At 38.7% G+C, this 25,646-nt stretch overlaps 1 protein-coding gene across 1 annotated transcript in view; it reads left to right on the top strand.

The window, feature by feature from the left end:
* DMD (dystrophin) overlaps window positions 1–25,646 on the top strand; it is a 2,715,231-nt gene that overhangs the window by 1,913,835 nt on the left and 775,750 nt on the right. Inside the window, exon 51 of the mRNA XM_055122927.1 lies at window positions 6,810–6,918. Within this exon, the coding sequence (XP_054978902.1) occupies window positions 6,810–6,918 (109 nt within the window). The remainder of the gene's footprint in view (window positions 1–6,809; window positions 6,919–25,646) is intronic.

Below are 25,646 nucleotides of genomic sequence, written 5' to 3'. Positions count from 1 at the left end.
TCTTGTGAAAAACACCTGGAATCCAGTGTTCACTTAACATATTAATAGTTTTAAAAGTATGGATATTTAATGAGAAATGGGACTGGAGAACTTTATTCCTACTATTTTATATTTAAATATGATCTTTTCTTTTTTAGTGAAGCAAAATAGTTTTTGTTGAAAGAGATTTACTGAAGAGAAGTGTGAGAGGAGAGAAAGAGAAATGTGTATCCCAGAGAGAGCACATGCTATTTTTTTCCAGAATGGAAGAAATAAAGACCTAAAGATTTAGTCTCTTAAAATTATATTTGACACCCTCAAGGTTGATCATAGAGTAGTAATGCAACTTGCTAACTGTAACATTTTTTAAATGGTTTGCTTTAAAGGTTAGTATGTGAAGAATGCAGCCAAACATGTTGTTACTCAGGGGAGTTTTGTGGTCTAATAGGAAAGAAGACAGAATAAAAAATATATATAGTCTTATGCCAGAAAAGCAAACATCAATACCAAAGCAACCTTCCATAGTAGACCAATGTTCAAATACAGCTCCAACTGCCACGAGATATTGGAATATGTTGCTGCAGAGGTTGTTGTGAACAGCTGGATCAAAATTTATAGCCATTTGACCAGAAACACAGTACAGGTGTAAGGTTATCTTGTACTCAGCAGACCTCAGCTAGGCCCCTGGCTCCATATATGGTCTCTAGAGTTCCACTAGCAGTAATTCCTGAGCACAGATTCAGGAGTAAGCCCTGAAAACATCCAGGTGTGGCTCAATAAACAAACAAAAAAATCTGTTGTTAGCCCTTTTATGAGTCATATTATTTGTTGGAGAATATTCCTTTCTATACTCATTGTATCTTTTGCCACTTTAAGTACTCTTATCTCTTTGGAACATATCAGTTATAGTAAACGTATAAAGTTTTCTGTTTGAAATTATAGTAATACTGTATTTTCCCTAATTCTCCATCTGTAAGAGTGGGCAACATAACTTGAGTAAATGGAGAGACTGCTCAGATTCGAAGTATTAAAAAAGGGGAATTGAGTGTATAAGCACATTGTTTTCAGGATAACCAAATCTTCCTCCTTTAGGCATTGAAATAAGCTCATCTTACCTATTTTAATGAAAATTTTTTTCAACGATCTCCTGTTTTGCTACTTTAAACAAGGCATAATACCTAAATAACAGTTTTACAGTATTTTACATATCACAGAGTCTGTTTTCCATAAAAATTTTCATTTGGTTTCTTCAGAAAAACCATGAGTGGCACAGGGACTATATCCATATTTCAAGGATTGTAAATCTGGATGACCTATCTATTTGCCAAGGATCACACAACCGGTAGTAATGACTTAGGCCCCAAATCCAGCTGAAATTAAAAACTGAAATTAAACCTTTATTTTTAAAGGTGGCACAAGCAGCTATTACTGGCCTGCTTTGCCGTGCAATAATGGACATGGGCTATGATTAAGCCCAGTGCGGATCTGTTTCTTCTATTGAGAGCCAAAGGTAGCAGTTAATTTCCTCTGAGAAGCCAGATTGTAAGAAAATTCATGGTCAGATCAAGCTCACTGCAAATGAGGTGCTTAAACTATTTGAAAAGAATGTGGAACCTGAGCCCACTACAGAAATAGAAAGCTCTGATCGCCCTGCACCCACTTACTCCAGGGCCACTTGGTCATTGAATGGCTATCTGGATCCCCAATAAAATTCTGTCACTGTCATCCCGTTGCTCATCAATTTGTTCGAGTGGGCACCAGTAATGTCTCTCATTGAGAGACTTATTGTTACTGTTTTTGGCATATCCAATACGCACGGGTAGCTTGCCGCGGGGACTCGATACTCTCGGTAGCTTGCCAGGCTCTCCGAGAGGGGCGGAGGAATCGAACTCGGGTCGGCCGCATGAAAAGCGATTGCCAAACTGCTGTGCTGTCACTCCAGCCCCCCAATATAATGAAGAGAAAAATTTATTGGTTTTCAAAAGACGGAAGTGCTTGGTTTCCTATATGTTCCCCAAAGAAGGTGAGAGTATGTTCCCCTAAGTATTGTGCCTGGCAGAAATCCCCTCTTCCAGTATCACAGACCCTCCCCAAAGCAAACAATGAGGATGGGGCACAGCGGACACCCACATTACTGAGTAAGCTCAGTGCCATAGACCAGCTCTGAAGTTCTATTCCCTTCTGCAACAAATGTCTAAACTCTGCATTGAGGGGAGATTGTTAGGGGCTCACGTAGAGCCATGTAATGGGGATGTGGCACTTGAAGTCATGCTCAAGTGACTGTGCAGTGTTGGAGATAGAACTGGACTCCCACACATTCTCCAGTCCTGTGAGACATTTCCCCACCCTTTAAATTGTATGCGTATACCTTTTCTAATAACCGTATAGTGACCCCCACCATAAAAATGACAATGACAGGAACACACACTTTCAGTACGTTGCCACACTGCAGCAAAGTGCAGAGTGAGAGCACAGGAACCTTGGCATTTCAAAAGGGTTTGGAAATGGGAACCAGGACTGGAATATAGATGCGGGCCACTCCACGGGAGCCACTGCCCACCCCGGCAAGGTTTGGGTGAGGTTAGAGGCACCCCTGAGCCCGCTGAGGGAGAAACCTCCTTACCCAGCAGTGGGAGGAACCCCACCAGGGCAGTGGAAATCCCTGGATCAGAGAGGTGGCCCGCTGCGCTCCCACTAAGACAGACAGGCACCTGGAGTCAGATCAGTAGGCATGACGCCTTTATTAAAATTTGGGGGAAGGAGCTTGTTGGAAACACTCAGTGACACAGTAGGTGTTCCTGGTCACTGGATAGGCTCCCTCTCCTTCTTCCCCCATCGTCCGTGTCACTCATCATTAGGTGATGTTCATATCTTCATCATCTTCTTCGCTTTCCTCCAGTTCAAAACTTACTTCCTCTTCCTCTGACTCCTCACTCAGTTCCTCCCATTCTATGCTTGTTTCCTCCGTTTCAGGGCTGTCTGTGGTGTAGTCTGACTCCCGGGCCCTCTGCCAGGCGCCATACAAGGCCATGGCCCGGCGGTGCTCTAGCCTGAGCACCGCGGCCTGCTCAAAATAGTGGGCCTTTTCCCGAGGGTCCAGGTCCCTCCAGAGCTGCCCCAGCATGCAGGTTATCATCCACGAGGTCAGGCGGGTGTTTTGGGCGCTCACTCGAGGGCGTTCATCCCTGCAGAAAATGAGAAATGGGGATGGCGGCTTCTTCGGCACCTCGGGTTCCCTGGGCACTCGGGCTGCCGGGCCGCATTGATGTCCAGCGGGTCTGATCAAGGCCTGGGCCTGGCCCTGGTCGCGGACCCTGCGCTGGTTTTCTTCCGTGCTGTCCCGCGAGGCCCTCGGGGAGCCGCAGTGGCAGCAGTGTTGGTTCCTTTCTTGAAGTAAATTGATCAAAAAATTCAATGCCTCGAGAGGGTCTCGGAAGGGGAGACGGCGGTTACCCTGCCGTCTGCCCGGAGCTGCCCCAGCGGCTTTCGTTCCAGGGCTTTTCATCATTGGTTGTCGGGGGTGGAGTGGCCGGCTCTGTGCCTGAGGCCTGCGGGGCCGCCCTTATATGCGCTGGTGAACAAAGCGCCTTTGTGACATCTCCGGGTGCGCATCACATGGTTGCCATGGCTCCCTCTGAAATGTTGACCGGAAAATGTGTCCTTTGAATAGATGGTGGAAAGGGGCCTGAGCGTGTCTGCCTAGCACACTGCCGACTGGGGTTCGAGCCTCGGCATCCCACGGGGGGGTTCCCCAACCATCACCAGTTGTAATTCCTGAGTACAAAGTCAGTAGTAAGCACATAACACCACCAGGTGTGCTCCCCAAACAAAACAAGTAAAAGATAGGTTAAAAACTTCCCTTCACTAACATCTAGGCTGGTGTTTATTCGAACACCCAGACCTTTTGATCTAGCCAGTTTGTCAACGTGAGTTGGAGCCAAGAGTTCCCAATGTTGTGTCTCTTCCTGTGTGAATTTTGTGATTCCTTCTATTGTTGCTAGTGACCCTTTTCTAAAGTATCTGGAAGCACACAGAAAAGAGGGGACGTGATCTAGCCACCTCTTGGTCTAGCCACCTCTTGTTCTAGCCAGGCTGACACGTGAAATTGATTGATGGAGCTATGGCTTCCTAATGTTGTGTCCCTTTCCAAGTGAATTTCAGAATTCCATAAGGCCCTGTGGTTACTGTCTAACAACAGGTACTTTGTTGTTAATAATATACCTGGTAACGTAAGGGAATAAGTAGAAGGGATCTTTGGTAGCTTCACTGATTTTGGAGCCCTTTGGGAATGATCATGTGTATGTAAAGATGAAAAGTAACAGGTGGAGATCTCAATGGAGTGACAAGCCAGCCTCATGCCAAGCTGGAGCTCCTCACGTGGCTTGTTCAACTTATTATTATTGTATTAAACCTCACTATATTTTAATTTTCATGTTTGTTCTCTTTCATTTTTCTTTGCCATGCCTCACAGTCGTCAGAGCTTATCCTGACTCTGTTCTCAGGGTAACATATTGCATAGCCCAGTATATATATATATATATATATATATGTATATATGTATATATATATATCACTGTCACTGTCATCCCATTGCTCATCGGTTTGCTCGAGTGGGCACCAGTAATGTCTCCATTGTGAAACTTGTTGTTACTCTTTTTTGGCATATTGAATATGCCATGGGTAGCTTGCCAGATACTCTTGGGAGCTTGCTGAGTGAGCTCTTCGAGAGTGGCAGAGGAATCGAACCTGGGTCAACTGCATAGAAGACAAATTCCCTACCCACTAGGCTATCATTCCACCCCATAAATATCTAAATACAAATAATATATAAATATATAAATTATTTATGTATACACATATATGTATATGAATGCATGTGTGTATGGTTCAGAGCATCTCTGCTTATTCAGTAATTCTTCAAATAATTTCTTGGAATGCAGAGAGAGTGCAACAGGATGAGCTTTGCATGCAGGATACCTGGGTTCAACCTCAGGGTCTCAAACACAATCAGAAAAACTCTGAGCACAGTACCAGAACTAGCCACTACCCTCCATTCCCATCCCAGATTCACTGGGTGTGGTTCCAGCAACAACCAAAAAAATTACAAAGTCTGATTGCTTCTGACTCTTTTGACTGTGTCTTTAAACCAATGATGCCATTTTTACTGATATGTTCATTATGCCAAATCTCAATTCATTGACTTTCTATGTATTCTTAATGTTATAAGTGTAGGGATTTGCAGCTATATAAATATTTTTCTCTTTTTTCCCTAAGCTCATTGTGGTTAAAGTTTGAAGATGTAGTGCTGTCATACCAGTTGGGTAAATAGGTTTTAACAAAAACATCACTTTCCATACTTTAGCACAATAGGATCTTGACCAAGAAGCTTTTCCGTATGTGGCATTCCAGGAAGTTGGGTTCTCTTCATCTTTTAACACGGACATATAATTCTCCTTAAGAGAACTAAGATCTATTGACAGTTATTTAAGGGTCCATGTGCTTATTTTTGTCAAGGATAGTACAGATCTCCGCATTTTTCTAGGAGCATGTGTATAGATGTTTAAGTGAATTACTAGCAATAAGTGAATTACTAGCAATAATGGATAGCTTTGGTTCTGGATAATCATCACTGGTTAGAAAATGATTTGAATTGTAGGTTTTGGCACACTTCCTAAGACCCACTAAATCTAAATCTCTAGGGCTAACACCCAGTAATATGTGGTTTGAAAAGACTTCCAGATGTCTCTGATTTTTCCAGAGTATGCTTACCACTGCTCTTGACCAGTTTTTCTTAACAATGCCATAAGGCCCTCTATGGGACTTCAGGATTTTCTCTTGGGTCACATATGAAAATCCTGTAAATTGGGCTCCATGGCACAATAATAGGGACCACCTAGCAGGACAGGGGTTCCAAAAAATGAAACACGGTTTAAGGGTTCCATCAGTGGAAAGAAAGTTTTATTAATCTTTCTTGAGATTATTTTGGATTCATTCTCCCCTAATTTATTGAGATCATTGCCTTTATGTCCTAGGCTTCTAGTAATCCCCACTCATATTTTTAGAAGTTTTGGTAAGAGCTGTGAGTTCTAAGTTATGCTTACATTGCACTGGTTTTGCTTTCCATCACCAAGCCTGTTGTCAAATATTAGGATACCACTTAACAGTGAAGTGGATTAACTGAATATATGAGGAGACAGAGGCTTGAAATGGTCCCCCCAAACTGTCCTATGTTACACCAAATTGACTTATCATCTCTACTCTCAACTTGATCACTCATAGAATGAGGGCATGCCTCTTTTCAAGGAAGTTCTCTGTAACTGAGTCCTCTGAAGGGTCTGTTAGCTCTGGACATGTTTTTACCATTTTAGAAAAGAAATGTATCCTTGATGGTGCCTCTAACTGATGCATTTTTATGTGCCAAGCAACCTTCTGCCAAGAGATTTTAATATTATTGACAAAGATGAGCTAGCATATTGCATTTTTGTAAATATTTTCTGAAAAATTCTTATAGCCACACTAGATACTATTTAAAAAACTCGGATACAATTGCTATTTTTGTTTGTTTACTTGTTTTGCTTTCATTCGTGTTTGCACTTCATTTAAATGAAATTGTGCCCGCAGCAAAATCCAGTATGCAGCAAGAAATGTATGCGCGTAGAGTAGATGACTTAAAAAAACTCTAATACCTTTAAAAGGAATTCGACACAGAAATTTCATTTAGAATTAAAGTACAAATACACTAATGCATTTGCAAAATGAATGAATAACCTCATGAATTAAGTTTTCTGCAAGATGATAACTCTAATAACATTTATGCTTTTCTATTAAAGAAGAAGTTAGAAGAACTGAACTTGGAGTGGAAGGTGGTGAATCACTTACTTCAAGAGCTGAGATCGAAGCAGGCTGGTCCAGCTCCTGGACAGACCCCTGTTGGAGGCCGTAAGTACACCGGGTCACGTTCTTTTCCACTGTCCTCATTGGCAGAAAAGCAGAACTAAGAGATCTCTGAGGGACAAGGCAATTTTATTTTAATTGACAGAAACCTGGATGTTATTTACTAGGCAAAACACCTCAGAGTAGGTTTATGTAAAATAGACTGATTCAGAGTATTGGATGACCAAACTGTATTGGGGATGATCTAAAGAAGGACTGTCGCCATCATCCCATGGCTCATCGATTTGCTCAAGCGGGCACCAGTAACATCTCCATTGTGAGATTTGTTGTTACTGTGTTTGGCATATCGGATACACCACCGGTAGCTTGCCAGGCTCTGCCATGTGGGCGAGATACTCTCAGTAGCTTGCCGGGCTCTCCAAAAGGGGTGGAGGAATCGAACAATAGCAGTGAAAAAAGTCTAGCAGAACCTGACAGTGCACGAGGTTGAGAGGTGATTTGACCTATAGCAAAGGCCTATGTCAATCCCATGGAACATTGGAATTGGGCTGGTTGTATAGAGTTACCCTGGAGATAGGGGACACCCATTGTATTTACTGTTGGGGAGTAATGGCCCCAACATTGCCAATTGGGAGGAAAGGGAGACCTTAGAAATGTCGCTGAAGGCCAATCAGTGCCTTGGGAAGAATAGGATCAGCAGCCAATATTCCTGCAAGGAGGGATCCAGACAGACTCGAGTGGTGAGTTGGTCAAAAGACTACTCTTCAGCAAGATATTTAGGCCAGAGCAAAACATTTTTAAAAATATAATTATTTCACGGAGGGGAGTGGGCTACAACCCAGCAGTGCTCAGGAGATACTCTTGGCTCTGTACTCAGAAGTGACACATAGGGTGATGCTCGCGGCACAACCATATGTGTGGCTGGGTTTGAACTGGGTCCACCATGTGCAAGGCAAGTGCTTTGAACCCGTATGCAATCTCTCCAACCCAAAGAAAGATTTTTAAATATATGAGAGAGACAGGTCTGCCCAGTACAGCCTCGGGGAGCTCTTTGTTGTTTGACTGAGGGAAATTTTATTTTTAGGAATATCAGGAACTCGAGGTTTCATATATTAGGAATTTCACTGTTGGCCGGTAACTAAATGGGGAATTTGTGCTTGGGGTATCACCATTGTCTGCTCAGTGATTGGGGGATGTAAGTGCTGTTTCTTCGACTTTCTAGGAACCATTCACCTGAAGGGACCCAGAAATTTCAACAGTTTCTGCTTTTTAAATGTCTCTTTCTCTCCACTGGTTAATAGAAAGGATGCATAAAATCTTATGGCAATGTTAAAGCTGGTTTTGAATCTCAGGGGAAAGAAGCCAGAACACTTCTTTGCTGTGCTACTTCTATAATTAGAACTAAAACACCTTTGGGTACTTTATTACTTTTATTTTGTATTTTTTTTGCCTTGTCGACTTTTCAAATATCAAATAATTGAAGAGGGAAAGGATGAGAACTGCTTCTTCAAGTCAAGTTGATATTCGTTTCCTAGCTTGTAGAAATATACTGCATAGAACAATTGTAATCTGGACTCAAGAGACCAGAGCAGAGGATAGAAGCATCATGGTAACAGTAGGTGATACCATTCAGATGGGAGGGGAGGACAATGTTGATTTAATGGAAGGCAATAATAGCATGGGATTCAAAGAGACAGTGTACCATGTAACCCCTGGGGTTTCTAAGCAGTGATCAGTTAGGTTAAATGGCACTGAGGACCTGAAAAAGTGATAGAAGGGTGCCACAGAGATAGAACAGTGGTCAGGGTGCTTGACTTGTATGTGCTTGACCTGAGTTTGATCTCAGGCATCCCACATGGTCTCACAAGCCTAACAGTAGTAAGCCCTGAGCACCGCCTGGTATGGCCCACAAAAATCAAAGTACTGTTAAAAAGTAAAGGAAAAGATGAGGTAAGCATGACTTTTTCTTTTGTCAATCTGCACATTGAAATTGATATGTAAGGGTTTATAGCCAACTAACTTTATTAGTCATTTCATTTTTACTTTGGTTCTCTCAACGCACATGCATGTCTGGCCCCATTAGTTTGTATTTTAGTCTTCTTTGGTTTGTTTAGCCACAGACTCTCTAAATCCATAAAGAGATTGGGTTCCAACAGTGTGTTAATAAGATTGTTGAACTCTAAATGCCATTTATGCTTCTAGTTAAGCCAGTTTACAATGAGGGGCCCAGAGGCAGGGCACAGGAATCTACTTAACCTGGAAAATACTTCGATGAAGCAATATTGCTTTTGATAGAAAACACATTCAAAGTTTCAATTTTGATTTCCGACAACATCCATAATCCATCCACTTAATAAATATTTATTGACTAATTTATCTTTATTGGACTTCACGCTGGGTGCTAAAGAAGCTGCATAGATGAAGTCCCTCTTTTCATGCTACATGCATTCTTGTTGGAAGAGAACGGAAGATGATACATTAATAAAGAAAACAAAATCTGTCTTGATATTGCTAAGCATTACAGAGTGTGTCTACAGATGGAAGTCAAATGAGATCTTATTAGGAACACACAATCTCAGCCTTGACCCTAGGCCATACAAATCAGAATCTGGATTTTCATATCCCCAGAAGGCATCTCCAAGTAAGGTGATTGCACACTGGGGCTAGAGCCATCGTGTGTACAAAGGGTAAGGAGTCGGCCTTGCATGAGACTGAGCTGGGTTCGATACCCCACATTCCACGTGGTCCTCCGAGCACACCAGGAGTAATTGCTGAGTGCAGAGCTAGGAGTAACTCCTCAGCAATGCCGGGTGTGGCACAAAAAAAAACCCAAAAAGGTGGGTGCACATTGAATCGTGAGAAATAGTTATTGAGAAGATAGTGGGGTGTGAAGGAAAGGGAGCTGGCGTGTGAACGGGGTTGTTTATAATGGTGGGAGCAAAGCTTGTCCCTTAAGAGAAAAGTTGGAACTATCAGAAAGCTGGGAGCCATGAGAAACTCTGATCCTTCTGTCTATCTGGGAGAAAAATGTTCTGAGCAGACACATGACCACCAGAGCAAAGGCTTCAATGTGGAATAGATGGCGAAATTCTAGGGAGACTCATAAAGCCAGAACAGAGGATAGAAGCACGATGGTAACAGTAGGTGATACCCGTCAGGTTTTCTAGCCTGTTTTTATTGCTCCTGCTTGGCCCTCCTATATCCCACCCTATTCCCTCCACATCACCACCTATAGGCAAAGTCTAGGAAATACCTGGAATTCCCAGCCACTGGAAAGAGAGAGTGGGGTCAGAGCTGGAGAACTTAGCCAAGAATATTCTCAAAACCAGGGACTTCTCACTCCCACCACCAAACTTACATTGACCTTGGCATAATGTAAACATGTTCAAGGCATGAAGGTCAAATGGAAAGAATGAATAGAGAATTGGGTACACCCTGTACTGTTTTCATTCAAGTAAAGCATTCTTTTCTCTCTGTTCCCAATTTCCTGACTTCAACGATATTCATGGGGAATAAGTACAATATTTTTAAAAGTATAATTTGCAATATATTTTTGATATACTGTAGCACTGTCATTATTCATCAATTTTCTCAAGTGGGCACCAGTAACGTCTCCACTGTGAGACTTGAGCTGGAGCGATATTTTTGACATATGGTTATTATTTTGTTTGCTATATGGCATTGCAGTATAATTTAGGCTTCATTATAATAAGTTTTCCCATTGCACTTCTACTATTGTGCTAGCTACATTAGCCTCAAAAATATTCCAAAGCACATAGGATTATGCACATGTTTTTGTGGTAAGGATTCCAAGACTTAGAAGGGGAAAGAACTAGATTAAAGGCACACAGCTGTGAAAAAGCACAGTCAGGATTCTGGTCCAAGTGTGTCAGGCTCCAAAAGCCTGTGTTTTTTTTTGTTTGTTTTTCATTGTTGCTGTGCCTTGCGCTATTTCTCTAAGCACACAACAGTACTTCTAGATACAGAGGCAGCTAGCCAGCAATTGATATTATTAAACTCAACATTTAATGTATGGGAATTTCTGTCTTTTCAAAGAGTTGAAGAATCACTGAGTTTCTTAGAAACATAGAGCTCTATAGAATGGCCACTGACATTTTCTGACCTAATATTTTGTGTGTAAACTAAGCCCATAGGTGACATGATTTGTACTAAGCTGCTTTTACTTATGGCCTCTTCCTGGAATTATATAATATGAGGGGGTCCAGTTTCTAGACCTGTATATGTTGTTTCAATTTGAAGAAGAAATTTGAATTCTAGGGAAAAATTGGAACTTTTGCTTGAAGATCTATATTTACCAGTTTTCTACTGTTGCACGAAAGCTCCCAAAATATAATGGCTTGAGACCAAAGTAACTTCATGATTCTCTGCCTCTTTAGCTGAGTATATGATCAATAGCTGGACAGCTGTTCTGATTATCTTGCTTGAAATTACCCATGTGGATGCAGTTACCTGACAACTCCCAGGATATGATCTAAAATTGGTTCATTAAGATATTTGACATTTGGCTCTTGACTGGGGAACCTTCATTCTTCACAAGGCCTATCACCTTCCAGTCGAGTGGATTGGGTTTCATGGAATGGCATTCTCAGAGCAGTGATAAAGATAGAAGAGTGGAAGTGACATGACCAGTTGACACCCAGACTCTGGAATGTATACAAATCAAATTTTACATTGCAATGGTCAGAGAAAAGTCGTAATGCCAATGCAGATCTAAAGGGTAGATACTCAACCTTTTGAAGAGAAGAACTTATAGGGTTATTAGTAAAGGGTCATGGAGATAGGATAAGAGTTTTTATTGTCATCATCTTTACTCACAAATCAGTAATTGGTGAAAAGAGAAGATAAAGAAGAGATAATAGCATTGGCCTGTATTGGATGTTCTGATTGAGTTTCAGTCCCAGAGTTACCGATTCAGCAGATCTAGGAGGATTCAAGAATTTACAACTCTACAAGGTGATGCCAACACTGCCATTGATGGGTCTACACTTTAAGAACTAGCCAAAGATTCTTTGCAAATGAGATGCATCCTTGTTTCTACATGTGCCAGTGTTGGGAATGCCAAAGGAATGTCCATTTCAGTTCAGTGATTTCAGTTCTACCACTCCTGCTCCCCTCCAAGGACATTTACCTTAGGGGGTCTTAGGAATGGACAGCATACTGAGCTAGGGAATATTTACATAATGCAGCAGACCTGTGGAGAGTAGTGCCATACTTATATGCAATTCTCTTAGAGACTCTCAAACATTTGGGTAGATGGGTCGTTGCATGGTATTGAAGTCCTGCATGGCAGATGGAGGCAAAGAGCCAGCAAATCTGGTTGTAAATGTCGAAGTGAATCCTTTCCTATCCACAAGCTGCTGGGTCTGAGAACATTTGCATTCCAGAATACCCGATTTAGCATATTCAAAAGAAATTACACATACTTAATGTGAAGACTCAAAATAAGGATATTAAAGTTATTCCAATGCCCCTGGGCAATAACTATGAAATGAAATGAATGACCATTGTATAAACATAGAAGTGCCAGTTAATAGAAGTTTCTAGTTGATTAAACACTGGTAAAACCATCTCTTCCTATAATTATTTTTGGAGAGAGCCAGTCTCAAGTGTAATTAGGAAAGTGCCGCATTGGAGGTCAAGAAGTCTAAATTCTAATCTCAATTGTGTGACCAACTAGATAAGCAATCAACACACTTGTTTTATAAAGAGCCAAATAGTAAATATCAGGCTTGTGGGTCATGCCATGATCTTTGTCATTGTATACTAAAAGAAGCCATACTGTAGAACAGAGTTTTCCCAATTTATTTGGCTCACTATCCCTATCCAGAAAAATACTCTCCCTGGCTCACTGGAAATCCACTTTGTTTCATCCAGTTATTTCTGTTGGGGTAATGTGGTTTACAACATCTTCCATATTGCTGTTTTATATTTGTACTGCTACTTCAAAACCCCCACCACTCGAGCGTCAATATCCTATATTTATGTGCATTTTCCTTCTCTGGTTGCTCACCCTTATTTTGGAAATAATTGGGTTTTTTATTTAAAATTGTCTACTTCCCTTCTTTCTTTTTTCTTAATTTTTTAATTGAGACAACATGATTTACAATGTTATTCATACCTGAGTTTCAGACATACAATTTGTCAACACCAGCGTCAACACTTGTGTCAACTTCCCTCAATCACTGTCCCTAGTTTCGTTCCTGCCCCTCCTTCCCATCCTACTTTCTTTACAGGCACTTTTTTTAAGTTCAGGTGTTAAGTGTAGATTTCATGTTTTCACTTTTATTCCTTCTGTGGTTCAGATATATGGATATACCGTATCTCCACAACATCAGTGTGTCCAAGGCGGCTGTCCTCTGCTCCTGTTACTTCCTGTCTGCCTCTTACCACTCTTTATTTCTTTCCTTCGTTCTCTTTCTCAGTTATTTACTCTAGGGACCAGCGTAATCTAGGTACCCCCCTTTGATACTGTGCATTCCCTCATCCTGTTATCCTATAAACCACAGATAAGTGAGATCATTTGGTATTTTTTCTTCTTCTGACTTATTTGTGAAACATTATGTCCTTCAGTTCCATCCAATTTGCAACAAATTGCATGATTTCACACTTTTATACAGCTGCATAGTATATCGTTGTGTATATGCAGAATCCACTCATTTCTTGTTGAACAGCTTGGTTGCTTACATATCCTATTTACTGTGCTAAGAGTTGCAAAATGAATAATAGCATGTATATGTATTTTCTGTGAATGGTTTTGTGCCCTGTGATTAGTCATGAAGAAGTAAAATATCTGGGGTGTATGTCAGATTTATCATACTTTACTGAGAAATCTTTATATGGTTCTCCAGTGGCATTGAACCTAACATTCTCACCAATAGTGGATAAGAGTTCCTTTCTCCCCATATCTCTGCCAACACAAATTTTAAAGAATATGTTCCCAGTTTATTTTTCTTTTTGAGTCACACTGGCAATGCACAGGGGTTTCTTCTGGCTCCTACACTCAGGAATTACTCCTGGCGGTGCTTGGGGGACCATATGGGATGCTGAGAATCAAACCTGGGTCAGCCGTATGCAAGGCAAATGCCCTAACCACTATAATATCGCTCTAGCACTCCCAGTTTTTTATGTCTCATTCTCACTGGTGTTAGAGGATACCTCATTGTCATCTTCATTTAGTTTCCCCTGAAAACTAGTAATGATGAGCATTTTCCATGTACCTGTTGTTCATCTGTCTTCCTCAAAGAAGTGCCTTTTCATATCCTCTTCACAATTTTGATAGGTTTTTTGGTTATTGTTAATGATTTTCTTTGTGAGTGTTTTATGTAGCTTGGATATTAGTCCTTTGTTTGATGTGCTTGAGTGAAAATATTTTCCATTCAGTTTGGTTTCTTTTAGTTTGGTCCATGTTTTTTTGAGTTCCAAATCTTAGAATGTTGTGCCAACATTTTCTTAAATATGCTTCATTGATTCTGGTCAGATCTCAAAGGTTTGTTTTCCTTTTTTTTTTATATCGAATCACCATGTGGAAAGATACAAGGCTTTCATGCTTAAGTCTCAGTTACACAATGCTCAAACACCCATCCCTTCACCAGTGCACATATTCCACCACCAAGAACCACAGTAAACCTCCCCCCCCAACTCCCCACCTCCCTAGCCCCCACCCCGCCTGTGTAGCTGATAAATTTGGGGGGAGGACTCCAAACAATAATAGTGAGTTTTTTGTTGAAATATTGAATGTAATCAAAGTAAAGTGAAATTTATCAAAGTTTTTGATCCACTTTGAATTGACTTTTGTTTAGGGTGGAAAATATGGTTACAAGTTTTTTACATGTGGTTATCCAGTTTTCCCAGCACCATTTATCAAAGAGGCTGTCTTTAGTTCACTTCATGTGCTTAGATTCTGTTTCAAAAAATTAGTTGATCATAGGTCTGGGGATTTGTCTTTGGATACTATACTCTAATCCATTAGTCAGATTGTCTCTCTTTAATCCACTAATATGTTGTTTGGATCACTATAGCTTTGTAGTAGAGTTTTGAGTGAGGTGATGTGCTAAGTCCCAATTTCTTATATATTAGTATAACTTTTGCTGTTTGGGTTATTTCAGGATCCCATACAGACTTATATATTGATTGTTACAATTCTATGAAGAATGCATTCTGAATTTGGATGGGTATGTTTTGAATCTATATAATAATTTAGGTAGGATAGTCATTTTGAAAATACTAACTCTCCAAATCCATGTGGAAAAGATATATTTACATTTCCTAGGGTCATCTTCTATTTATTAAGTGACTTAAGTTTTCAAGGTATAGATCTCTCACATCGTTTGTTAAGTTGATTCCTAGGAACTTGATGTTTTAGACGCCTTTTTGAATGGGGTAGATTATTTGATCTCTTTCTCTTCTGGCGAATTTTTTTTCATATAAGAATGCATCCAATTTTTGTGTTGGCTTTATAATTGGCTATTTCATTGTATCAGATTATTGTTTCTAATAGCCTTTTAAAGGCCTCTTTACATTATCATCTCATCTGCAAATAGTGATAGCTTGAATTATCTTCCAATTTGGATCTGTTTATTTCTTTATCTTGTCTGATTTGGGTTGCTAGGACTTCTAGTGGTGTATTGAATAAATGTGGAGATATGGATGAATGTTCTTGCCTTGTGCCTGATGTCAGAGGAAATGTTTTCATTTTTCATCATTTATATTGGTACAGCTGTTGTTTTGTTATAGATGATCAATACTATTTTTAGGAGGGTTCTCACCATTCTGAGTGTTTTTTGTCGTGAATGGAGTTTTGATCTTGTTTAAAGCTTTCTCTGCATTGATTAATATGATCAGATGGTTTTATTTTTACTTATATTCATCTGATGTACTACATAAATTTATTTGCATCTTTGTTTCATCTATTCTACATGTATATATGATCATAGGTACATATTCTTCACTTATAAATCATACACTCCAGTCATATTCAGATTTCAGTGAATTGAATGGTATAATAATTTCTCAAAACTGAGTAGTATTCTATTGTGTATGAATACTATCATTTATTTATCTACTCATCTATTGTTGAACACTTTGGTTCTTTCCAGGATTTGATTATTATAAATAATGTGACAAACATAGTTGTGCATATATACCTGTGAATTAATATATTAGTGTTCTTGCATTAGTGTCCAAGACTCACTGGGTCATATGGAAGCTCTCTTCTTAATTTTTTGAAAGTGTCTACAATGTTTTCCATAAAGACAGCATTCCTAAAAACAGTGAATAAGAATTTTTAATGACACCTCACCAGCTTGATCTTTATGTTCTTTTTGATATATACCATTCTCACTGGTTTGTGAGATGTTATATCATTATTGCTTTGGAAATCTACAGTTTTTAAATTCACAGAGTCCCTTAAGGACATCCGAGGCTACTATCATCTCTGTGGTTTATTCCATTGTTCACCAGGAGATGGTATTGCTCACTTTTATAAGCAGTGCTATAGATGGCATGCAAACAAACGGCATGACTCTATTCCAATTACATGTTCTTGTAGATATGAAAATGGGAGCAGGTAAGAAAGATTTGGCTTGTGATATTCTGTGAAAATCCCATCAGCATTAGCTCTTCCTATGAATCTGGAAGTTTCTGATTTCAAGCACCTATGATTCTTCATCACTGCTCAGAAGATAATCCTATCTTCACCCTTAGCACAGGACAACACTGAGGTGTGTTCCACATCAGATACAATTGCACAGAATTGGTAATCTTCATACTCTTTGTAACTTCTTTTAAGTCCCATTTATTACCCTGGTTCTTCCATAAGATCTCTGAAATCATTGAAGAGTCTAAGTAATAGTAAGGATCTACTACTAGTTGAACCTAAGTTAATGTAAAAGGTATTCAAATTAGCACTGTGCTTAGTTTTTGAAGAGTTATTTTTTATTTCCCATTTTTCAGATGAGGAAAATCAAGAGTCAGAAAAGTTAAGTATACTGTTTAGTTGCAGCGTTGCTAAGTAGAAGAGAAGATATTCAAAGATAGGCTTCTATAATTCCAAAGTGTATACTTAGATGTTTATCAAACCACCATATCTCAAGCAGTGATTTACTTTCCTTACAATTTTGAGGTTACTCTTAATTATTAAGTACACAGAGTCATTTATATGTTTATTTTTTGGACTTCACTCATCTCTGCAAAAGTGTTTCATAAAGGTATTTCAATAATACTTTAACGATCTAGGTAGCTTAAAGCATGAAGTTAATTGGAGTTTGACTGTAGCTTTGACTTACTACTATCTACTCATCTGATTAAAATTGTGAGAAAAAGATTAATTTATTGGTGAAGTAGGCTTCATTTATCTTCACCTATCATGAGAGAAGAGGCTGTCAATTAGTTCTCATATACTTACTCCGCTATGAAGACCCCTATCCTCGTCACAAGTACAAGGAGAGATGTCAATCATATCCTTTCCGTTTCAGCTCTGTTTCCCACTGCTGAATCTACTTCAGCTCAACTTTGGGATAAGATCTCTCAGTTTCCAAGAATCCAAATCTTTTCCTGCCTCATTAATAAATGATATCTCCTGGCACTTAGGACATGACTGTGCCATCATAGATTTTATAATTAAAACTTCCAAACCTTGAAAACTATTATAAATCATGGTACCTCAATCAATAAAAATGTTTTTAGCTCAGAGAAATATATGAATAAATAAATAAAGTGTAAAGAAAAATTCTAATATAAGAGAGGTAAAAGTCCACAACAAAACTGTCGAGGCCCCTAAGCAATTGGACTGGCAAAAGTTTTGACCGTCCCCAAGCAACCAGAGACCTCCCAACTTTTGACAATAGACGGATTCATATTTGTATGCATTCAAGAGTGTTTGAGTATAATGATATGTGTCACATTGTACAACAGAAACGAACAGCAGTAAAGCTTAGCTAGCATGGCCCCAGTTTGTTCATGTTGATCAGAAGGAAGACAGGCAGTGGGAGTTTCTGGTCCTGAGCCAGATTCTTCCAAGTTAATAGGAAGTATACAACAGTGGCGTCATTGTTAGTATCCCCAAACTTAATAGAGTATAAAAAGTATTTAGATTTTAATTATCCATTTTGTGATGATGAAGTCCCTCGTTTGTTCTTCTTCTCTTAGCCTTTGCCAGTTTTGTTTGGTTACCACAAACATCTATTAGGGCTGAATTTGGGTGTCTGAACTGATAAAGGAGAAACAATCTAATGTGTTATTTCTAATGTTTCTTTGAAGTATTTCTGGAATTTTCCAGAGAAGAGATATGGATCAACAGCTGAATGAAGTATTCTGATTCTTGATGATTTTTTATCACCCTGCATATCAATATGATTAAGTTGTCCAGCATAGTAAACTGAACTTATGCCTTAATATATTATTTTATCCTTCTGCCCAAAGAACCATTCCTGGAAATCAGTAAAGAATATATCCTAGTGTTGAATTTCTTCTTATGCTATTTTCAAGGGCCAATTAGAACTGTTGCTGAGAATAGGCATTCCACAGCCCTCAAAAGGCTTCACCGTGTCTATATTTTTTTCTCAAAAATTTGCTGAATCATTCTGAAGTTGAATAGAACTTTATCCTGAAAAAAGGAAACAGCTTCTAAAGAAAAGCGTAGCAACTGTAGATTGTAAGATTGTGATCTGAAAGGTCTTTGAGGGGCCATTCATTATTCTGCAATATCTCCAGGAAAAGTTTCTCTCTTAGACACATTCTCAAGAAGGTTAACTGCCTACTCTCTTCTTTTAAAAAAAAATCCAGAGTGGGTTGAGTTCCACCCCTGCTTTTATACTCAAAGACAGTCTTTCAACTGCCAACCCCAAGTCAAGTCACTGTGTAAGTTACTGCTTGAGCAGGAAAATAGCATCTTCACTCACTGCAATGCTCCTTCAAAATTTCTCAAGCACCCTCCAAACTTTTTCTAGCTTTAATCAAGTGATTCCTCGTGAACTATCAACAAAGAAGATGCCTCAAATGTTTAAAAAAATCTTTTTTTTTAATGTTTAAGGATCTGTGCCTCTTTCATCCTCCCCACCACCTGCAGGTTTGTGTTACATATTATCATTGCTTCCTTATTCTGGGCTTTATAAATGGATCAGAACAGGGACTGTGTAACTACTTATCTCACATCTCAATTGCAGCACCAATTTTGCATGGCCTTTATCTACCTTTTATAATGGCACCATTCTGCCTGCTGTTCTTACTAAGTTTGACAATTATTTGAGAAATTGGCATTTTTCTTCTCCATTTATTTTAACCATTTATGCCCTTCTGTACCAGAATGTCAAAAAAATCTCCCCTTGCAGTGGAAAGCATCTTTAAGTGGACTTACATGATTTTATTCATACTATTTATGTATTTACATGTTTTCCCCATCCTAAAACTTTTCTACACACACTCTCCTCCAGGTACTGATAAATTTCCCTCTTATTTACAGTCACTCCCCTAGTGAGTCTCTCTGTCTCTGTCTACCCCCTAACTGTTCACTGTAAATGTCTGAAGCCCAGAAAATGCCTCTATGTTTAAATACCACGTCAGTCCTCATCTTACCTATACTCATAGCATAATTTAATGCTGAAGTCACTGATCATGAATCATTTCTTTTCTCATTTCAAATCTATAATACCCCATTCTCTAAATTCCCTGGTGATTCTTTCTCAGATTTCTGTCAAACTTGACCTTCTTGTTTTTTTGTTTATTTTTTTAACAGACTACAGTAGGATAAGCCTACTTTTTCCATATATTTTAATCTCATTCACACGCATGATTTCAGGTGACAACTATATTCTAAAGTTTCTGAGTTCTGGATATGTACCTTAATTTATAAATATAGCAATGGAAGAATAAAAAATACAAATATCCCTGTCCTAGGGAAGCTAATGTTTTCGTGGGGATAAGCAATAAAGAACACAAGCTGGGGCCAGAGACATACTACAGAGGTTTAGATGCTTGTGTTGCATGCAGTCACCTCTGGTTTAATCTACAACTCATACAGTACCTCAAGTGAAACCAGCAGTGATCTCTGAGTAAGCTCTGAACTTGCTGGGTGTCCCACCTCCCGACACAGCAGTTCTACAAGAAGATAAATATGATAAACAAGATAATCATGACCTGCTTTCATGTCATGAGGTGATAAATGGAATGAAAAATACACCAGATTAAGTAGGAGAAGATGTAAGGTTTTGGTATCGGCAAGTATTACTTGTAGAGATACCTTCTCTAAAATGTGAAATTTATATAAAGTCCCCTGTGTGTTCAGAGTATGAGCTATATGCGTATCAACTCCTTCACGTTGAAAATTTTACTGTTAAATTTAATCCCCCTGTGCACACTTGTACACACACACAACACACACACACTTGTATTCCTTATCACAGGAAATGGTAAGAATGGTAAGACCATCTAACCAAGCTAGTACCACTAAGTCATCTTGGATAGATGCCTCTTTCACACTCACTTTCTGCATACAATCAGCCACAAAGCCCTACTGATTTCATTACTTAAATTTCATACAAATTATTTTATCTTTTTTTTTTTGGTGGACGTGCCGGGGAATGAACCCGGTGCAGGCCAAAAATTATTTTATCCTTTTAAAAACTTTTCATTGAATCACTGTCGGATAGAGCATTGTAAAGCCTTTCATGATTAGATTTCAGTCATACAGTGTTCCAACACCCATCCCTCCACCAGTGTACATTTCTCAGCACCAGTGTCCCCGGGTTCCCTCCCATCACCTTCAACCCCCTCCCTCTGCTTATGGCAGACACTTTTCTTCTCTCTCTCTCTCTCCCTCTCCCTCCCTCTCTTCCCCTTCCTCTCTCTACACCTCTTTCCCTCCCCCTTTCCCCCATTTGGGGCATTATGTTTTGCAATATTGACACTGAAAGGTTATCAAGGACCCATTTCGTCTCTTCTACCACCATCATATTTTATCTGAATGCTTGCCTTCTAACTGATTTCATTTACCTGCCTCTAACCCATTCTTCATATAAAATTACTCCACAAAGAATAATAATGCAAAATGTACATCTCATTGACTAGTGTCCTGCTGCTTTTAGAATAAATCTCCAAGTCATTACCATGGCTCACAAGGTCTTCCATGAAGGTCTACCTTTCTTAATCCTTCCCTGCCCTTTTCCTTCAAAGCCCAGCTGCCCCAGCTTCTTTCATTTATTTAGTATGTCTCTTTCTCGTTGGGCTCAGGATTTCCACACTGAGCACTTTCACCTAAATGATCTCTCCCTTCACTTTCCCTTAAGATCATAACTGCATCTATTATTCTGCAAAACTGCTTTTCTTGAGCCCCCTCTTTTCTCGTCTCCCAGAGAGTACATTTTTATCTTTCATACTCTGATTTTTAACTGCTCAATAATGTATGTCATTTTTACTTTGTAATAAACCAAGTTCTCTGAGGATCTTATTCTGTCTTGTTTACCAATGTATACTTTTATACAAATATTTCAGTACTGATCAAATAAGGATATTCTGTGGATTTGCTGCAGGTCTTGTAGGCTAAAGCTAACCTCCACTTCTTAACTCTCTTTCTGATCTATTATTTCTTTACAGTACAATATGCTGTCTGATTCTTAAAATACATACTATATATACTTTCTCTTCAATATTTCTGGAAGTTATGTTTTAATCTAATTTCACAAAGTGCTTGCTAGTCCATGATGAGTATACTTATTCTAGTTAGTCTATTATTTATGCAAAATTGCTAACCCAACTAAACTGATGCCTAAGCTGAAATATAGTGCTTCAATAAAAAAGAGTTGAAATTATGTTACTTTATGTTCTTCTGAGATAATTATCACAACTTCAAAATTATTGTTCTTCATCATTTGAAATCTTGGAGACAATATTAAAATACAACAATTTTTAATCAGTTACCACTTTAACTTCCAGAGTTTTTTTTAATTAATTGATTAGTTTTATACAAAGCTGATCATGGTTGAGTTTCAGTCATACAATGTTCTGATACCCATCCCTCCACCAGTATAATTTCCTAGCACCAGTTCCCCCAGTTTCCCTCCCACTTCTCCAAGCACCCCCTCTCCTCCCCTGCCTATATGGCAGGCACCTCCAGATATTTTTTTTCCTTGAAGAAATTTATGAAGAAAAGACATAATAAGAAAGAATATTTCCTTGATTAATAGAATTTTCAAAATTTTAGATTTGGTGTGTTTTTCTTTTTTCTTTTTTTTTTGTTTGCTCCTTAATTCTAGCAAGAACAATAGAGAAATCCCATTATTTTTTATACTGATTTTTATTTGTTTAAAGTAGAATGTGCCTTTTTTTAAAAACAGCACTCTATGTTTAATAAGAAGGACATAACTCAGAATTGAATGATGCACTTTGATTTGAGATTTTTCCAAGGTCAGGACCCAGTTTCACAGGAAATTTTTTTTTTCCAATTCGGCTGACATCCACTCCCACCAGCTGAAAGACAAACTTGTCTAATAAAGCTTTCCGATTCAATTTGCTCTCTGCATACAGCTTGAGGATCTCTGGAGGTCACTCACAGCATGTGCTGCAGCCCCAACAGGGAGAAGTAATGAAAAGATTCTGGTTAAAAAGCTGACACTATCCCTTCCAACCTCCTTGAATGTGAATATAATAAGCAAGTTTATAGACGCAAATCTCTATGATTCGGGGGATTTCCATCTTGATCTCTGACTCCAAAGAACATCTGAATGCATGGATTTATATCTATTATCTGGATGGATAAATGCTTCCTATTGAGCATGTTGAGGAAAATGTGCTTGAACAACAAAGGTCTGATGTAAATCAGGCAAAACAACACTGTCGCTTCATGTTTAACTCTGTTAGAGGGACTCTAAGGTCTCACAGTCTGGATATATTTCTCAACTACTTAGCCATATCATGGCCTTTTAAAAAAGAATACCTGCTTGCATTTCAAGTATTCCCTCTAGTATTGACCCCAACATACCTAATATTTATCTTAGAATCAACGTGTTTAATGCCTTGCTCTGTTGCAGACATTTTGCTAAACATTCTTGGTTCATTGTCCAAGAATGTTTTCATCCTGCAGCAGCTGTATGAGATAGGCACTGCATTCTTTTCTTACCTTTGTTAATCTTAAAAGGAAAACAAAACTTAGAGTCGTTTGCCTAATGGCAACTCCAGGCTGAATTTACAGAGCATGCCTCAAACCCATCTCTTCCTAAGGACCACTCCTGTATTTTCATCTTGTTTTTGTAAGACAGCCTTAAAAGTATAAATGATAACATTGACTTGATTCACTGTTAACATCATTGGTCTTGGTAGTAGAAATGATATAATTGTCTCCATAGACTATAGAATCAATTAATTGTATCATATCGTTCATACAGTCATAGTAAATTTTTGAAATGAAAAAACAGCAGACTCCTTCTGTCTCCTTTCTTCTCTTATATGACATCTAAATCTTAAATTAAAACGACGTGGGTAGAATTATAAAATAATAGCACCCTTGAATTTTTTTAGCACTCACCTTGGGGCTATGAAAGTGGTTTCAATACAAAGAAAGACTTGACTGATTTTCTTTTCTTTCTCATTTTTACCATTTATATGGAGGATTGGACAATTAAAATAGAAACAGGCATTGATATAAGCCTGCTCATCCCATATGTTACTATTTAACTTTAATTTTTAAAATTTTATTAAAGTGCCATGATTTACAAAGTTATTGATGGTTCCATTTTAGGTATCCATTATTCCAGCACCATTCCCTCCACCAGTATTAACTTCCCTTTATCATTCTTAACTTTATTTATTCTCCCAATTCTATAGCTGGTGGGCAATGGTCAAACATCCAGTTAGAACAACAAAATTATAAAACTGTTAGATGTTGAAACAGCCACAGGGACTATAGGACAGTGCCCTGGTGCAGTTTAAGTCAATTAAAGACATCCACTGAACCCAAACGTGACTCTTCTCAAGGAATAACCCCCACCCTCCTTTGTGTTCATTACCAAGTTCCAAAAGTATTATGTAGTGTTTCTTTATGTAGTGTTTGTAGCTGTGTTGAAAAGTGGAACCCATTGTTCACTTTCACATGAAATCATTGAACATCACCTTGGTTGTCATATAACCAAGCAGACAAACCAGAAATAGTGTAGAGCTTTCCCTTACATTGAGAGTCAAAGATACCCCTACAATATGTTCTCAAATCGCAATTCTCTGGTACCAATTAGCTCCCTGCCCTCTCCAGATGTATGCTTTACATGTTGAATTTCTTCTGAAAATTTCTTTTTTCTTCTGAAAATTTCAAATGGAGCAGAGCTTACAAGACACTAAAGCATTGTACTAGATCATAATTGTAATTTTCTAGGAAAATAAAAGGGAGTAATGTGAGCAGCCTTGTTAGAACTCATGAAAATGGATATTGCCAGCCTTTCTATTAGCCAGTGTCCATCTCAAGCAGCCCCGAAACTGGATTATGTTTTTCACATAAGGATGAATCGAAGATATTACAGGGCAAGTCAGTGTGAGACATGCTATGGGTGCAAGTGGATTGAGATGAATGAGTGGGTAGACCTGAGTGGGCAGGAAAGATGAGGGCAGTAATAAGCCATAAATGAGATGCACTCTCTAGGAATGAATTGTCAGCGCACAGTAACTACATGAATGACAAGGGCAGTCACACTGCCACATGAATATCAATGAAAACAAATCACAAGTCTATGCAACAAAGCTGAAAATGGGGAAAACAAAGCATTAAATCTATTCTGATTATAAATAATAAACTTCTTTACAAATATACATCATCTGTCTTGATCTTTAAAATATCCCTGTAGAATGAGGTTTCTCCTTTTGCTCTAGTGGGGAAACCTGAATACAAAGGGGCTCAAGACAGAAAATTGTATCACCCTATTTCTACTACCGGTTCTTTTATGTACTTTGGAAAGACTAAGAATTTATTCACCAAACCACTGCAATTTCAAATCAGAGCACATTGCATTTTAGGGGATGTTTTTTGAAGCCTGGAAAATGTAATTTGGCCAAATTAAAAAATCCTTATTTTATAAGCAGTTGTTTAGAGAATGCACTCTCCCTATAAAAGCTCTGGGTTAATGATGTAAAGCCTTTCAAGAGGCTTTTAGATCAGAATTGGAAATATTTTTCGGTGAAGAGCCAAATAGTAAATGCTTTTGGCTTTGTAGGTCAGAAATTCAGCTCTGCTGTTGATTTGCAAAAGCATACATAGATGGTATATAAATGAAATAGAATGTAATTATGTTTTAATAAAACTTTATTTACAGAAAATGAGTAGTGGGTTGAACTTGTCCTGAGATTATTACTTACTGACCCCTCTTTTAGGTTGATACTTACTGATAGAGTCATGATCGCTAGTAAATAAATAAATTTCTCTAATTATTTGAAGACTCCTACCAAGGAGAAAGATTTCTTAACAAAGCAATGTAGCACTGCCATCCCATGTTTATCGATTTGCCCGAGAGGGCACCAGTAACATCTCCATTGAGAGACTTGGTGTTACTGTTTTTGGCATATCGAATACATCATGGGGAGCTTGGCAGGTTCTACTGTTTGGGTGGGATACTCTCAGTAGCTTGCCACGCTTTCCGAGAGGGATGGAGGAATCAAACCTGGGTCGGCATTGTGCAAGGCAAATGCCCTACTACTTTTTACCTGATAAGAAATAAGAATATCCGTTGCTTAGCATAGGACGAATATTTCTAAATTCCTTAGAGTCAAAATGAAGAGATATT

This window comes from Sorex araneus, chromosome X (genome assembly GCF_027595985.1).
Source record: "Sorex araneus isolate mSorAra2 chromosome X, mSorAra2.pri, whole genome shotgun sequence".
Taxonomy (NCBI): Eukaryota; Metazoa; Chordata; class Mammalia; order Eulipotyphla; family Soricidae; genus Sorex; species Sorex araneus.
This window is presented reverse-complemented; position numbering and strand designations above follow the sequence as displayed.